Source organism: Nycticebus coucang, chromosome 1, assembly GCF_027406575.1.
Source record: "Nycticebus coucang isolate mNycCou1 chromosome 1, mNycCou1.pri, whole genome shotgun sequence".
Taxonomy (NCBI): domain Eukaryota; kingdom Metazoa; phylum Chordata; class Mammalia; order Primates; family Lorisidae; genus Nycticebus; species Nycticebus coucang.
This window is the reverse complement of record NC_069780.1, coordinates 45,274,332-45,292,223: the sequence shown is the minus strand read 5'-3', so window position 1 is coordinate 45,292,223 and position 17,892 is coordinate 45,274,332. Positions and strand designations below refer to the sequence as shown.

At 39.1% G+C, this 17,892-nt stretch overlaps 1 protein-coding gene across 1 annotated transcript in view; it reads right to left on the bottom strand.

Moving 5' to 3' along the window:
- The window catches only part of SYNPO2 (synaptopodin 2), a 186,566-nt gene that overhangs the window by 32,347 nt on the left and 136,327 nt on the right, over positions 1-17,892 (bottom strand). Inside the window, exons 2-4 of the mRNA XM_053572509.1 lie at positions 15,911-16,062; positions 5,309-6,120; positions 578-2,715 (exon numbers count right to left, since the gene is read on the bottom strand). Of these exons, the coding sequence (XP_053428484.1) occupies positions 578-2,715; positions 5,309-6,120; positions 15,911-16,062 (3,102 nt within the window). The remainder of the gene's footprint in view (positions 1-577; positions 2,716-5,308; positions 6,121-15,910; positions 16,063-17,892) is intronic.

Sequence of the window (17,892 nt, the reverse complement as noted above, 5' to 3'; positions counted from 1 at the left end):
ATGTACATTCCAACAATCCTCTGAGTATCTTCTCTGTGACATCAAATAGGTGGCTGAGTTGACAGACCAGAGCGGATCCCTGTCCTCAATAGATTTCTTATTCCCTTAATATTAGTAATAGCAAGAAAGCACTACTTGAAAGGGAAATCTCAGTATAGGTTATATTATCATTACATTTGAATCTTTTCACCAAAGGAGCTGTTATGTTACATCAAGGCTGTCTCCTGATGTTTGGTAATACTGATCACTGTCTGTCTTGTGACTAAAGCATAAATCCTAAGTATCCTGCTTACTTAATAAGATAGCATATGTCTATTTTAGACTGCTCCTGGATTTTTTTTTAAGTGTGCAAAGAAGATAGGTTTTAAGTCAATCTGAGTTGGATTTTTGACTCATTAAAAAATACTATGCTCCTTGGACCCAGATTGGGAGGTGACATATCTGAAATTAAGTAAATTGAGGACTTGCTAGGCATTCTTAGGAACTCAAGTTAACACTGCAAACAATTCATTTCAAGCAAAGTGGACACTCAGCTTCAGCTACAAGGTTACTCTTCCACAATAGATGGTTTCCACACCTGAACAGTGACACCACTTTTCTTGGCTGAGAACTTTGGCCGTGGTGCCACAAAATAAGATGAGGAGGCTGATTCCTGCTTTGGAGAGGTGGGAATGCCCGCAGGCATTGGTGACGCGCTGACTGGTGAGGTGGCCTCTGCAAAGAAGGAAGGTGGAGAGGTATAGGCTGGTACTGAGTACACCGACGAAGCCTGCACGTTTGGAGGTGAGACAGCGTTCACTGGCCGCGGAGGAAGAGCTTGCTTCATGGCCACTGCTGAATTGACCTTGACTGTTGACTTTTGGGGAAGGCCGTCCTTTGCATCTGGAGGTTGGAAAGTAAACAAGGATGCGTTGAGCTGATACGGTTGGTGCTTCATGACATCCAGAGCATTGAGGGGTTTCTTGCCCTTTTTCTTGCCCGGTTTGGAGGCCTGTGCGGCTGGTGGATGAGACTTGAGAGCAGCTGGAGGGTAGGAAGGGGAGTAGATGGGATTATAGGCCACAGGAGGAGGTGCTCTGACATTGGGGGAGTACTTCCAACTGGCGGGTAGAGACGGAGTGGGAGACTGGGCCCGAGCAGCGCGGGCCTGCACTGTGTCTGAATCCACCACGTACTTCTCCATTCTCGACTGCCTTTTGGCGAAGAGCTGGGCTCCTTTCCCACTCATTCCTGGAAGCTCATTGGATGGTCCCACTGCACCAGCATGGGCAGGGTTGACTGTCAGGGGAGCAGCTGTTGGCTTAGGTGTGTAATTCAGACTGGCTACTGCTGCTTGTGGTCCTTTGAAGGGACCGGACAGGTTCAAAGCACTGGCCGGCCGGGCTATTTTGATGGAGGAGACCACAGTGCCTTGTGGTGGGTTTGACACGGGGAAGGCAGGAGGCTGGCTTGGAGCCACTCCTGGAGACCAGACTGGGGAAACTGGAGTTACTGGCTGGGAGGATGACGACTTGACCGCAGGTTTTGGAGCAACAGGAGGTGGGGTCTTTCGTTTAGCAGAGGAGCTTTGCATGAAGTTACAAGCCTCGGCTCCCAGGCTGAGGTAGTCTTCTTCCGGTCCGGAATCACCTCCAGCCCCGGTGCCCCGTTTGCCCTCTGAATTTTGGAGGAGTGACAAGAGTTCAGGGTTGGGGCTTACTTTGGGCTCTTTAAAAGTAAACATGGGTTTCGTGGTGCTTCTCCGTTTGGCCTCCTGCAGTATTCCTGTTCTTTTTGCAGGCACCGAGATCCTCTCATCCCGGGAAGCTATTCGCTCAGATGCGTCATAGAAGGCTGGCTGGGCCCAGGGGGCGGGCTGGGGCCACGGCGGGGGCTGTGCCGGCCCTCGGGAGAAGCCTTCGGGTGGAGGGGTGACGGCAGAGTACGGCGGGGGCGCGGGGAAGTCGGCCACCGGGCTCGCCGGGGTGCCGGCTGGGGAGAAAGGGGCTGCCGGCTGGTGCGCGGACCCCGGGAAGGGCCTGGCCGTCCTGTTGGTCGGGGGCACCCTCTGCGCGGTGGCCGCTTCGGACGCCCCACTGAAGCCGTTCTGCTGGGGCACGTGGCTCGGCCCGCGGCTCACCTCGATGTAGCTTCTGCTCACGCAGCTCTGCGTCCGCACCGATTCCTCCTCCTTTCTTTGGTAAGAAGTCGTGGTTCTCAGGCCGTCCATCTGGACGGCGTCCGGCTCTCTGCTGGGCACTCCGCCCAGCCTGGCCTCTTCCTTTTGGGCCGTGATCTGATCCATCCTCTCCCGCCTCTTGGCAAACATGAGGGCTCCCTTGCCTGTGGTGTCTGGCAACATCTCCATCTTGTCCCCTCCGTTCAGTTTCTTTTCAATGTCCACCAGGCCGGAATCCCAGTCAAAGCTCACAACTTGGGTGCTGTCGTCACCGTCAGACAGCAGCTCTTCGTCCACCTCGGACTCACTGGTGCCCAGAAGCGCTCCTAGGCAGGGGTCGTCTGCGCCCCCGGCCTCCTCCTCAGCTTCGCGCTCGAGCTCGCCGGTGCCGTAGCTGACCAGGGTGTACCTCCGCGCCCGCCGCCGCCGCTTCTTAAACATCAACACCCCCTTGGAGTTGGGGTTCGGGGCGTCTGTTAGGAGAAGGGCGATGCTCTTGCATTTAGACTTGGCTTCCTTCACTTGCTTTTCTGACAAGCTTTCGCTCCTCCTGAGCCCTGGGGAAAGTAAAACAATTACACTGAGCCCGAAAGGTCAAGGGAGGCACCCAGCAACTCAGAAATTCCCTTCTCTGGAGGAAAATAAACATGTGGAAAAAAATCTCATAATTGGGTACTGCATTTTGAAGGAATTTAATTGATTTATCTTTCTTATTTCTTTTGAAATTTGTACTTCTGTAATAATATACCATATATGTAAAAGACTATACAATGTCCTGTTCCATTGGTTTTCATAAAAACATTTTTTATGAATGTTGCTTAGAAGGCATGTCTCATACATCGGTTTCTCTATGAATCTTTAACAATAAAAACTGGCTGGGAAATGCCAGTTTATAGGATATAATTAAAATTTAAAAGGACAGTATGTAAGGACATACCTTGTTTCCCCGAAAATAAGACAGTGTCTTATTTTAAGGTGTGCTCCCAAAGATGCGCTAGGTCTTATTTTCAGGGGACGTCTTATCTTTCCTATAAGTAGGTCTTATTTTCCGGGAAACAGGGTACTATTTCCTAAAAAACAAGGTATCCTTGTATTTCCATATTTAAAAAATAAAATGTCAACACAAAACTGTTTCTGATTATCATAAAAAGGGAGAGGTATATTCCACGAAAATATTTAAAAATGTTCTAGATGTTTTAATGTAATATAATAAGCTATTTAGGTTTTCTTCTTTTTCTTTCTTTTTTTCATTTTTTTACCCTGACAACTGCCTCAAATCTTTCCATCCACACCTACTGAATAAATATAAATTCAAAACACTGAATTAATCATTGAAAGTACTGAATCAACAATCATTATAATCAGAATGTTATAAATGCATCATTGTGAATGAATATAAGAAACTCCAGCTACAAAGTTTGTAGGCAAATTTGTTTGTAAGTGTACTGATATTCTGAAATTTTAATTACAGTAAGAACAAGTGTAAATCTTGAAGGAATTTAAAAATTATATGACTTGTCATTCAACTGTATGCAAAAATGGATGCAGAAATTAAGTCATTTAAAACAAGATTATGACAGTTATAAAGTGAAAATTTACATTTAACTTTACATTCTTATTTTATCAAGAATAAATTGGTGGCAAATTAGTTCATAGCATCCGTAATTTATAATTTATAGTTAAGTATAATTATACTTTCAATGATAATAAGTATGATTTACAAAAAGTTTTAATTCCTCAAAATAATTAAAAGAAAAATACAGAAAAATTTTTTGAATGTTTTGATTGAAAATGAACTTTTTTGTCATTGTAAAAACATTCAAGTAATGATTCATTTTTGACAATAAAATATAATCAGAGGAAATGATTTTATTATTTAATAAGGACATATTATACATGTTCTTATCTATCAAAGTTACAGATATTCACTGATGATCAAATTTTGTACAGATCCTAGAAAATGTGGTGATTCCTAAGTGTAATTTATTTTTCCTAGTGTTATACAACTTTTTAAATTGACAGTCACAGTTGCACAGTTGCTGCTAACTTCACTGCCAATATGTAAAGTATGTGAATGGTGTCTTAATACTCTTGTTTAATATGCTATAAATGTGAAGATGGCCTACAGATGCTTAAAGTATAAGGGAGGAATGATTAACAGCACTTGCCAACACAGCTACAAAGGGTTATGTTAAAAATATTCTTTGAAAGGAATAACAATAGGTTATTCATATAGTATATTCATATACCACTTTGAATGTCCAAATGCACTGCTCCCATGTAGCATTCACACACTCAAGTGCCTTTGCCTGTCAGCCTTTACATCCTCAAATGAAATTTTAGTTAAAAAAGAGAAAAGAAAGAAAACAACAAAAACTCCTAACACCGAACTTCAATTTGTATCTTTATTCTCCTTTCTTTCCTCACTCCTCTGGGTAAAACCAAATACCACACAAAGGCTTAAATTGGAATATATTTTCAGTTTGGGGACAGTTAATTGCCTCCACATAGCCATGAGACTGACTTCTGTGTCTAGAGTAGATGCACACTTTGCAGTCGAGTGAAGACCTACAAAACGGAGGGGATCCTGTAACTGCTCCGTATGACACATGTCCTTGTCTGTCAAACTCACTTCTGCAAGCATCATCAAGCTGCGCAATGATTTTTTTTTTTTTTTCAAAATGAGGATCTGCTTTTAATATCAGTGGCAGAGCTTGTGTTTTAAAGACACCTCTTAGCAGCAGACTCGGCAGTTTTTGACATTTAAACTCATAATCCACACAACTTCAAATCCTCTCTTAGACTACTTTACCATGAACTAGTATAGCTTTCCAAAACAAGTTGAAAAGAAACATGGACAATATTATTTTCTTTAACAATTCCTGTGCCTTCAGGGATAAAAAGAAGTTCATGGAAAACATTTAAATCAACTATGAAGTTCAAACTTATTACTTCCCATTCAGAAATTGATATTCTCCACCATTTCACATTTGTTATTTTGTGCATTAATTCCATATTATTTTTAAGAAGCCAATGAGAAACCTAAGAAAAAGATCTGAAAAAATTTCATGCAAGCAAAGCAGCAGTTAAATACCCTCAACTGCCAGGCCCCTTCTGACCGCTCAGAACCTGACCCAGGGCAGGACTTACGTGCGTGCCGCGCTCGGTGCTTGTGAGGTCTGCTGTGATCCTTTTCTGAGCGTGGATCTTCTCCCTGCTCTGTGCCTTCTGATGAGACGGCAAAGGATACCAGAGAAGGAGGTGCTTCTGACTGCCCTCCTTCCCCTGGAGAAGCCACACACCCCTTTGCTGCCTGAAGCCTGCACCCTTCTGTCTTCTGCCTGTCAGAGCAGTCCAGGAGCACTTCCACCCGGGGCAGCCTCGCGTCTCCTGATTCACTGCCTTGGATCACTCTCAACTCTCTGCCACTGGAGATATGGATTATCTTACTGGACCTCACAGAAGTGTCTGCTTTCTCATGAGTAGGGACTGAATTTATGTGGACAATTCTGTCTTGCTGTAAGTTAGGGTCTGGGTCAGGAGACTTAGATTTTTCAGCTCCCAAGAGAGTTACTGTGGGGCCACCAGTGTCCTTCTCTGTCTCCTGTGAAAGGGACAGTTGTAGTTGGATCATTTGGGCTGGCCGCCCCGCTTCTGCCTTCTCCCTTAAGATAACTTCTTCTGCCAAGAGTTCTTGTTGGGAGTCAGGCGTTTGGGAAGCCCTTTGGAAGCACAGGCTTGTTTCTTCTTTTAAGTTCTCTGTACAACCAGGACCACTTCTTTGGTCCCCAGCTGGGGGAACTCCACTCTTGACTGAGGTGATGACCAACTCTCTGTACTGGGTCTTTGTGGCTGGTTGAATCTGCAGGGTGGTACTTTCCACGTACCCCTCATGGGTGAGATGCTCGTGGTTCTCGTTTTCAGTTTCAGAGATCAAAGCCTCACTTATTCCACTGGATGGTCTGCACACAGAAAAATAATTCTGTAAATCAGTGTGTTACACCTGCCAAAGAATTCCATGACACTTTTATGATGTCTAATACATGATATATTTCAAAATATTTCCCCCTAAATGTCAACTGCAACATATTTAAAAACAGAAATTGGCAACATGTTCATATTATTATTTAAAGAGCTCCCAAATGAACTTCTCTTTAAAGCACAACAAAAATGTTTACAAAAGAGTATGAAAACTAAATATGTCCTAAACTCAGCCTTTATGTTTAAAAATCCCAGATCGTAGCTACATGGATGCCCTTTATCTGTAGGTATTTGGGTCTCTCCCATATGGGTTTGCTCTAAAGTGACAAAGCATTTCAATGTCTAATTGACCAAGTTTTGGTGAAAATCACATAAATATATCCAGCAGCTCTGGATCATTCTCAACTTACAAATAAGTCAGGTAATCCTTTTAGAGGATCTACTTTCTTGAAAGGAATGAAATAGAAGCTGTTTTCTTAAGCTCCAGGGAGCATGTGTTTTGTAATAAGTGGACCCCAGCCCAGTACTCTTGTGTAGAAAGAAATCCTTTCCATGCTGCAATGGATCATTAAGTCATAGAGTATTTATAATCTGAGATGTCTCCCTTTCTTCCATTTGAACCTCTTTCTTGGAACATTTTACTTTCAGGATATCTGAAGTCAAACTGTTCCTTTATCTCTCAGCTAAGGAGCCCAGTGCCATATATTACTATAGTTCTTTGACTTCAACCATTTCCAGTTGGTTTTGCAAATAATTTGAGTTTCTGAGAGGAAGCAAGGTCCATTTTGGAGTTAAACAACTTCTTTCTAAAACTCTCATTTAAACTCTAAATGCTTTTAGAAGAGAATTATCATTCACAGAATAGCTGTAGGAGATGCCTTCATTTCTTATATTTGCACTTTTTGTTTTTAAGAAGCAGTGGTAGGTATCTCTGCCTCTTTCCTCCTCCCTGAAAATGTACCATGACTAATGTAGGGATGGTCAGTGGAAGGGAGTGAGCCCCTACTTCTACTTTGCTCAAAGGAATTGACCTTGGAATTTATGTGGTAGAATTTCAGACCAATGTTCAAAATATTCCCTAACTTTGCTTTTGACTCCATTTGGCAAAACTAAACTATACAAAAACTAACAATCAAACAAAATGCGGCTTTCTCTATGTAAGTAATCTGAAAACCTTCCTGCTAATATAGTATTTAAAAAATTATACCATGGAATATTACGCAGCCTTAAAGAAAGATGGAAACTTTCTTTCATGTTTACATGGATGGAGCTGGAACATATTCTTCTTAGTAAAGTATCTCAAGAATGGAAGAAAAATTATCCAATGTACTCAGCCCTACTAGGAAACTAATTATGGCTTGCACATGAAAGCTATAACCCAGTTATAACCCAAGAATAGGGGGAAGGGGAGGTGGGTGGAGGGAGGGTGATTGTTTGGATTACACCTGTGGTGCATCGTACAAGGGTATATGCGAAACTTAGTAAATGTAGAATGTAAATGTCTTAACACAATAACTAAGAAAATGCCAGGAAGGCTATGTCAACCAGTGTGATGAAGATGTGTCAAATGGTCTATAAAACCGGTGTATGGTGCCCCATGATCGCATTAATGTACACAGCTATGATTTAATAAAAAAAATAAAAAATTATAATATGGTATTTAAAAAACACAATGATAGAAAATTAGATCATTCTTACAGAAAAAATGATAACTACACCCTGTTAAATTGAATTTAACGGTGTCAAAAGGCCAGAGAGTTTTAATTTAGGAAGACTTTAGGGTGGAAATAGATGAAATCACGTTGAATTACATTAGCAATCAATTATGGAGCTGCTAAGAGGGTAGTTCCAATTCATTGCAGCCTTATAGACTGGAATACAGACAAATGGGCTAGATAAATGTTAACATTTATTGGTAGCTGATGTAAAATGTAAATAAAAATCATAAAAGCATGAGAGAGAGAAAGAGAGAAAAGCTTTATAATTAAAATACTCATTTCAGTCTATAAAGGTCAAAATTTATGTGTCATAATTACATAATCATTTACTTTGTATGCCTTATCATTTTAATAAAATTTAAGATAACAGAAACGTAAAGGAGTAGTTTTAAAATAATCTTGTCCTCTGGGCAATAGTCCAAGAAAAGTAAAACATTTGTCCTCCAGGGATAGATGGCAGTGATATGAGTGAGAGAAATATTTAATTGCAGGAAACGGTGTTCAGATATTCACTTTGTTGTGGTGACAATGGGTGATGACAATGCTTGGATATGATTTTAATTTGAGATTATGCTTTGAATCTCATTAATGATTTATTTTGTAAAAAGTCATACTATGAAGAGAAAATAATAATTATTATTCCAGTTATTAAAGCTATATTAAAAGTAAAAAAGAATTAGTTTGTTTATTTCCGAAAGTAAGTATGTCCTGGGACTGAATGTTAAACCATCCGGAACTTTCCCAGTGACAGCCTTCATAATCAAAACAAGAACTTCTAGGGATGTTCCAAACAACAAATGTGTTCCAGACACACTGGCCTCGTTAAATCAATAAAGATACTAAAAAGCAAACAAATTATAAAGAGATTTCTCCCATTTTAGGCAGCAGTGAACCTTTACAAAGGATAGAAATTTTCAAATACTTCCGAGGTTTATATATGTGACAATGCAAACACTGATTATACTTGGCAACGTTTCTTTTGGGCCCATTTTAAAAGTGAGTGGCAGCTTTATAAAGAAGTAGAATTCTAAGGCCTTAAATGTTGGATTTGTTTGGTTAAGTATTTAGATAAGGGATTATAAGAACAATGCCAGATTTCCTTTATTGTCACAAGATTTTGGCAATAGTTAATTCAAAATGGAATTAAACTTGCAGAATTGTGGAAAAACCTAGAGGGCTTTGAGATTCATTTTGAGATGCCTTCTGACGTCTTCCTAAAAGCTGTTCTCTAGGAAGACTGGATTTATTATAATGCAATGGTTAGGGCTTCAGCTACAGTCCAAAATCAGTATGGACTGTACCATGATTTGTACACTATAAAAATACCAATGCTGTAGTTTTTTGTTATTGCCCTGGTGGTTTTCTTTTGTTTTTATGTTTAAATTTCTCTTCTATAGGTCTTAAATTTCAAAATATTAAGGGGGTACAGATGTTTTTGCTACATGGATACCTCGCATAAAGCTTAAGTCAGGTCTTTTAGTGTGCTCATCACCAGAATAGTGCTCATTGTAACAGAAAAGTCAGTTTTTATCTCTTACCCTCTCCCATCCTCCCCCCTTCTTGGTTTCCAATGGTCTTTACATTTCTTTGTGCTCATGTGTGCCCATTGCTTGACTCCCAATTATTGAAGAGAACATGTGGTGTTCGTTTTCTCATTCTTGAGATACTTAGCTTAAGATAATGGTCTCCACTTCTATCTATATTGCAGCAAAAGACATTATTTAATTTCTTTTCATGGCTGAGTAGTACTCCATGGTACATACATGCCACGGTTTCTTAGTCTACTAACGAATCTTTACAATTGTGAACTGTGGTATGATAAACATTCAAGTGCAGGTGTTTTTTCGATGAAGCGACTTATTTTCCTTTGGGCAGATACCTAGTAGTTGGATTGTTGGATGGAATAGTAAGTCTACCTCTAGTTCTCTGAGAAATCTCCATCGTTTTCTCTAAGGTTATACTAATTTGCAGTCCCACCAAGAGTGTGTAATCATTCTATTCTCTCTGCATCCAAACCAGCATCTATTGTTTCTTAACTTTTTAATAGTGGCCATTCTGACAGGGGTAAGGTTTTCATTTGCATTTCCCTGATGATTAGTGATACTGAACATTTTTTCATATATTTATAGGCCACTTATTTTCTTTTGAAAAACTGCTGTTATGTCTTTTGCCCACTTTTTAATGTTTTTTTTCCTTTTGTTTTGTTTGAGTTGTTTGTAGATTCTAACCCATTCAATCACATGTATAGTTTGCAAATATTTTCACCCATTCTCTAGGTTGTCTATTTGTTCTGTTGACTATTTCCTTAGCTGTATAGTTTTTTCAATTTAATCTGTTGTTTTTATAATTGCCTTTGGGGTCTTAGTCATAAACGCTTTGCTTAGGACAATGTCTAGAAGAGTTTTTCTTATATTCTCTTCTAGAATTTGTATGGTTTTATGCCTTACATTTAAGTCTTCTATCCATCTTGAATTAATTGTTGTATATGGTGAGAGATATGAGCTATGTTTCATTCTTATGCATGTGGCTATCCAGTTTTCCCAGTGTTATTTATTGAGTAGGGCTTCCTCTCGCCAGTATATGTTGTCTACTTTGTCACAGATCATCAGGTTGGTTATAGGTAGACGGTTTTATTACTGGGTTCTCCATTCTGTTTCATTAGCCTGTGTCTCTACTTTTATACCAGTATCATGATGTTTTGGTTACTATGGTATAATTTGAAGTCAGGTAATGTGATGTCTCTAGAATTGTTCTTTTTGCTTAAGATTTCTTTGGCTATTTGGGCTCTTTTTGGTTCCAAATAAAGCTTAGGATTTTTTTTTCCACATGGGCAAAATATGACATTGGTATTTTATGAGGATTGCATTGAATCTGTAAATCACTTTGGGCAGTATGTACATTTTAACAATGTTGATTCTATCAGTTCATGACCCATGGATGCTTTTCCATTTATCTGTGTTATCTGCAGTTTCTTTCATTAGTGGTTTATGGTTCATTCTCCTTGTGGAGACTTTCATCTCCTTGGTTAAAAATATACCTTGGTATTTTACTTTTTTGTGGCGATTGTGAATGGTATTGCATCCTTGATTTGACTCTCTGCTTGACTGTTATAAATATAGAAATTATTTGCATACATGGATTTTGTAACCCGAGACTTGGATGAATTCATTGATCAATTCTAGAAGTCTTTTGGTGGAGTCTTTAGGGCTTTCTAGATACAAAATCATATTGTCAGCAAGGCGACATCATTTGTCCTCTTCTTTCCCTATTTGAATACCCTTTATTTCTTCTCTTGCCTGATTGCTTTAGCTAGAACTTCCAGTACTATGTCGAATAAAAGTGGTGACAGTGGACACCCTTCCTTGTTCCAGTTCTTAGGAGGAATGCTTTCAATTTCTTCTCATTTAGTATGATGTTGGCTGTGGGTTTGAGATATGTGGCTTTTATAATTTTGAGGTATGTTCCTTCTATGCCTAATTTGTTGAGGTTTTTTTTTTTTATTGTGCTAGATTTTATTGAACACTTTTTTCTGCAGCTATTGAGATGAACATAAGGTCTTTGTTTTTACTTCTGTTTACATGGTGACCCACATTTATTGATCTGCACATGTTTAACTATCCTTACATCCCTGGGATGAAACCCACTTGACTGATGAATTATCTTCTTGATGTGCTATTTAATTTTTTTTTGATAGTATTTTGCTGAGAACTTTTGCATCTATGTTCATAAGGGATATTGGTCTGTAGTTTTCTATTTTTGTTACATCCTTTTCTGGCTTTGAAACCAAGGTCATACCAGGTTCACCAAATGAGTTAGGTAGGGCTTCCTCCTTCTAGATGTAATGGAATAATTTCTGTAGCATAGGCCTCAGTTCTTTGTAGGTAGAAACTGTCTGGTCTGGGCTTTTTTTTTTTTTAATTGTTGGAGGATTTTTTTTTTTTTCAATCTCACTACTTGTTATTAGTCTGTACGGGATTTTTTTTCTTTTCTTTCTTTCTTTTTTGAAACAGAGTAGCACTTTGTCACCTGAGCTCAAGCAATGCACCTGCCCTGGCCTCCCAGAGAGCTAGGATTACAGGCATGAGCCACCACACCCAGCCTGTTCAGGATTTCTATTGCTTCCTGATATAGGGTTGGAAGATTGTGTGATTCCAGGAATTCATCCATTTCCTCTACATTTTCTAATTTGTATGTATAGAGGTTTGTGTAGTATTCATGGATAAAATTTTTTATTTCCACATTGTCTCCTTCTCCATTTCTGACAGAGCTTGAGTCCTTTCTCTTCATTAACCTATTTCTGGTTAATCTGGCTAGTAGTCTATTGATTTTGTTTAACTTTTCAAAGAACTAGCATTTTGTTTAATGGATCTTTTGTATTTTTTTATCGTTGTTTCCATTTTGTTTAGTTCTTCTCTGAGTTTTGCTGACTTGGAGTTTGGTTTGCTCTTGTTTTTCTAGTTCCTTGAGTAGTGATATCAGGTTCTTATTCTGTGAGCTTTCTCTGTGATGCAGGTGTTTGAGGTTATGTACTTTCCCCTAAGGGCTGCTTTTGCTGTATCCCATACATTTTGATAGTCTGTGTCCTTTTTGTCGATCAGTTGAGGAATCTTTTGATTTCCCTCTTAATTTTATCATTGACTTGAGGATTGTTCAGCAGCAGGTTGTGTTGCCATGATCTTGTGTAGAATTAAGTGTTTCTCTTGGAATTGATTTTTAGTTTTATTCCACTGTGGTCTGAAGAGATACATGGTATGATTTCAATTTTTTTAATTTTCTAAAACTTGTTTTGTGGCCTAAGATATGATCAATCTTGGAGACTACTCCATGTGCTGATGAGAATAATTCAGTGTTGGGCGGTAGAATATTCTGCAAATGTCTTTGAGATCCCATTGCTCTAGAGTCCCATTTAAATCCAATGTTTCTTTATTGATTTCCCCTTCATTGATCTGTCTAGCTTTATCAATGGGATGTTGAAGTCATCAGAATTAGTATGCTACTATTAAATTTCTTTTTAGATCTTGTAGAATTTTTTTAATGAATCTAGGAGTTCCTCTGTTAAGTGCATACATGTTTAAGATTGCTACATATTCTTGTTGAATTTATCCTTTATCCATTATATAATTACCATCTTTGTCTGTTTTTACCATTGTTAATTTAAAGTCTATTTTATCTGATATGAGAATTGCTACACCTTCTCACTTTTGTTTTCCATTTGCATGGAATATATTTTTTCCATCCCTTTACCTGAAGTTTCTGTTTAGTCCTTATGAGTTTGATGTATTTTGGACACAGCATATACTTGGGTTGTGCCTTTTCATCCATTTGGCCATCTAGCCTTTTATATGTGGCATCAAGACCATTCACATATAATGTGAGCTAGTATTATGTGGTATACTATTCTGTTCATCATGTTGAATGGCACCTTCTTGTTTTGCTTTTCCTTTTGTGCTATTGCTTTATATGAGCTGTGGGCTTTAACTTTCAGATATTTTTATACTGGTGGATATCTGTCATGCTATCTGCCATGTATGGTGCAATTCTGAGACTGCAGGGCAGGTTTAATAGTAACAAATTCCCTTAGTGTTTGCTTGTCTGGAAAAGTCTTTATTTCTCCATCATTTATGAAATTTAGTTTTGCAGGATACAAAATTCTTGGTTGGAAGTTGTTTCATTTAAAAAAAGTAAAAATGGGGTCTGAATCCCTCTGGCTTTTAAAGTCTCTGCTGAGAAGTCTCCTCTAGCCTGATGGGTTTTCCTCTTCAGGTTAGTTGTTGCTTTCTTCTTACTCCTTGTGGAATTTTCTCCTTCATTCTGACTTTGTCCAAGTTGAAGACTATGTGTCATAGTGATGTTCTATTTGCTGTCAATCTTCCCAGTGTTCAATGACTATCTCGTATCTGAATATTTTAATATCTGGTGATACCAGGGTAGTTTTCAATATAATAATTCCATCAAATAAGTTTTCTCTACTTCTTGCTTTTTCTTCTCCTCCCTCAGGGAAACATATAATTTGTATACTGGATTGCTTTACATAGTCTCATATTTCTCTGAGTAATTGTTCATTCTCCTTTATTCTTTTTCTGCATTTTGACTGGGTTAGTTTGAGATCCTTATCTTTAAACTCTGAAATTCTTTCTTCTAGTCTATTGCTGAAGCTTTCTGCTGTATTTTGTAATTTTCTGAATGACTTTAATTTCTTTAAGTTGTGTTATATGTTACATTGCTTCTTATGTTGTCTGGCTCTTTAGTGATGTTTTCATTTTTTTTTTTATTGATGTCCTAAAACAGTTTTCCTTCTCTGTGTTGGTTTTAAATTGACTCTTCAATCCCACTCATCTTATTTGCCATCCATGTTCTAAATTCCATTCCTGACATTTCAATAATTTCCTTTTGGTTGGGGTCCATGGTGATCATTTGAAAATGTCAAATTAGCTTGTTTTTCATGTTGCCAGAGTTATTTTGTTGGTTTCTTCTCACTTGAAACCTCTTCTGTCAGCTCAAGGCAGGTATGTTTGCAGCACACCTGTTCTCCTTTGCTGAAAATTCACCTACTTAATCAGAAGGAGAGGTCCCTAGATGAGGCTTTTGTGTCCTACTCTGGAAGATTAACCCAGCAAGGAGAGGCAGGTGCACTTTGTCTGTAATACAGCTAATCTGTGTTGTCTCATTCCCCAGAGTCTGTAATACAGCTAATCTGTGTTGTCCATTCCCCTGTGATTATCATAGTCCAATTCTATGGTGAATGATCTTTGTGCAGAGTGGTGGTCTGTTTCCCAGGCTGCTCTTGTTAAGCTCTTTTTGGGGGCTAGTTTAATCCCTCTCCATGGAGGCTGGCATTACAGGGGTGGCATAGGAATGTTGGGGAGAGGAGGACTGGCCTCTAGAATCCACATTGGCTGAGTTTCCTTCTCAGGGCCTATGCTCTCCCTGGTACACTTGCTGGGCCATGATTTGGCAGCAGCTCTAGTCTTTGGTCTAGCCAGCCTCCCCCTCTACCAGAGTCTCACTCTGTTGCCCTGGATAGAGTTCTGTGGCATCTCCCTAGCTCATAGCAACCTGAAACTCCTGAGCTCAAGGAATCCTCCTGCCTCGGCTTCCCAGAGGATTATAGGGATGAGCCACCACACCTGACCCCATCTTCTGTAGGTTTTGACAGCTAAGTGATGATGGTAGTATTTGGAGAGACTACACATTCACAAATGACTCACACTGATAGTGCAAAAACTTTATTCTAATCATCTGCTTTCATCCATACCCCCAGATTGGCTTTTCTGGAGATCCTGGCAGGCAGGAATCTGGCTGCTTTTAAGTTTTTGTTGTTCTTGTTTTTCCTTCTCTTAGCATCCACTTTAAGCAAAAAATTATGCAGCATAATGGTTTAGTATTTAAACACATTTTTAATTCATCTTAGAATCTGGGAATTATAATTGAGTGATCCTGATTCATCACAAAATCTTCGTTTATCAAAGAAGTACTGATTTTCCTCAATATACCAAACTTTTTAAGGAAGTAGTATAAAATACCTCAGATTTTTACCAAAGTGCTTGAAACAAAGATTTTCATCTTAATTCTCAATTAACCAGGAAGTTTAGTGGAAGAGAACTGACCATTTTTTTTTCTTTTCTTTTCTTTTTTTTTGAGACAGAGTCTCATTTTGTAGCCCTCGGTAAAGTGCTGTAGCGTCATAGCTCACAGCAACCTCAAACTCTTGGGCTCAAGTGATTTTCTCACCTCAGCCACCCAAGTAGCTGGGACTGCAGTGCCTGCCACAATACCCAGCTATTTTTAGAGATTGGGGGTCTCACTTTTGCTGAGGCTGGCCTCGAACCTGTGAGCTCAGGCAATCCACCCAGCTTAGCCTCCTAGAGTGCTAAGATTACAGGCATGAGCCACCTAGCCCAGCCAAACTGCTCATTTTTCAAACATTGTTGTTTTGTTTAACTATTCTACAAAGCACTCCCAATTCCTGTATGAATGCATTTTGTGATTGAAGCTATAATAGTTCCCATCTCATTTCAAGAGAAAAATATGTATTCCAACAAATCTGTGGTACCTTTTGACGAGCATTTGGAGAGAGTCTGTTATGCTTTCCATGAGCTTGATAACTTCAGGGTATGTGAGGTCTGCACAGGGGTTACCATTGATAGAAACCACTTCATCTCCCTCACAGAGCCCAGACCCGGAGGCTTTGCTTTGGTTTCGAATCTGAGTGGAGCAAAAAAGGCATAGTTAGAATAACATAACCAGTAAAAAGCATGCCACCATCCCTGAGAAACAGAGGTAAACAGATCTGCAAACTGTAAAACCAGCCCTGATTTTTAATTTACCTATTAACATATGTAAGACTTTCTTAAACACATGTTACAACTCCCCAAACATATATGGATATACATATATATCTCAATTTATTATGTAGCATAATGTCAATTTTTAATTCACAGCATTGTAAGCAAACAGGAAAAAAGAAAGTAAATCAATGTAAAGGAACCAGAATAAAAGGAATAATGAAAAGAGAAAAATGGGGGAAGATGTTTACATTGATTGTATATTAAGAAATTATTTCCACTGTGAAATTTTACTCCACTGAGAAAGTGATGTCTACCATTAAAATAAATTGTAAAGGTCCCTCTCATTTCTAAGGAGATGTAGGATAAGCAGATGGTTTGAGGAGAGATCTGTACAGCTAACGGGGTGATAAAAGCCATCTCAGTACAGAGAGGAGATCAGGGCGCCAGAATATTAGGGAATATGTTAACAAGGTAACTGTTTGTTGAAATCAACTATTCAAGACATGGCACCAACCAAGCATGATACCAAGCAAACTTTAGCAAAACAGAAAGAAAGAAGATATTATTTTTCAAAAATATAAAAATAAAAAGCTTTTTCTTCAATGCTATTGATCTCATTAGCCATCCATATACTTAATTCCATTTCTGTCCTTTCAACAATTTCTTTATGGTTGGAATTTCCTGCAATAAGGACCACATCATATTCTAGCACGGAAAGACATGGAACAATAACATAACATAAAGCTAGAAAGAACTTCAGATCCTGGAAGAAGAGAAATTTGGAGAAGTAGAATAATGGCAGATGGTTCTCGTCTACTCCTCAGGAATAACTAAGGACTGATATTTTGTATAATTCTGATTATGACAAGAGGTGTATTGGGTTGTTCTCCATCTGCCTTTCTAGGCCATTCTCCACCCTCTCCTGTGTGTGTGACGGGTGGCATGGGAGCGTTAGGGAGAGGAGGACTGGGCTCTAGAATCCACATTGGCTGGGCTTCCTTGTGCTCTGGCTCCTGCTTGGATTTGGTCAATAGGAAGCAGCAGTAGAAATCAAAGAGCAAGGAAATAAGAGGTCAGGGCCTATGCTCTCCCTGCTCCACCTGCTGGGCCATGATTTGGCAGTGGCTCTGCTCTTTGGTCTCGCCAGCCTGCCCCTCTGCCATTGCCTTGACTCTTGTTAGGTTCCAATAACACATATGACCACTTTGTACCTAAGAGAAATAACAGCTTCCTGCTTTACATCTCTGGGTTTCTGGGTGCTTCTCTATCATTTGTTGGCTCCCTTTCATCTATAGAGCCTGAATTACATTATCTTGGATTACTTCTTCCAGAATGCCACCTATTTCCTGCTGGGACCCTAAGTGATGCTAAGGTGCTTAGATTTCATTTTATAATATGAGCTTAATAGATAGTTCTCAATGAACTGTGTGTCATGATCACATACTTTTGGATGCTATTCTAGCCTTTTTTCCTACCAAGGGTGACCCTCTCTATTAAAATAAAGATTCTGAGCCCAGAGAAATCAAAAGCAGAAAAGTAGCATTTTTTGAAGAACATTTTTAGAGCCAGGCTCATTTCTGATATTTCATTTTATCTCTAATAGCTGCCCACTAATTCCTAGGAGGGTCTTAAATAATAATTAACATGTTAACTGATGTGGGTTTAAAGTTTATATTGCCAAATGAACTTACATTTTAAATGATATTCTTGAAAGCAAGATAATGGCTTTATGTGCTAAAGCAATGGT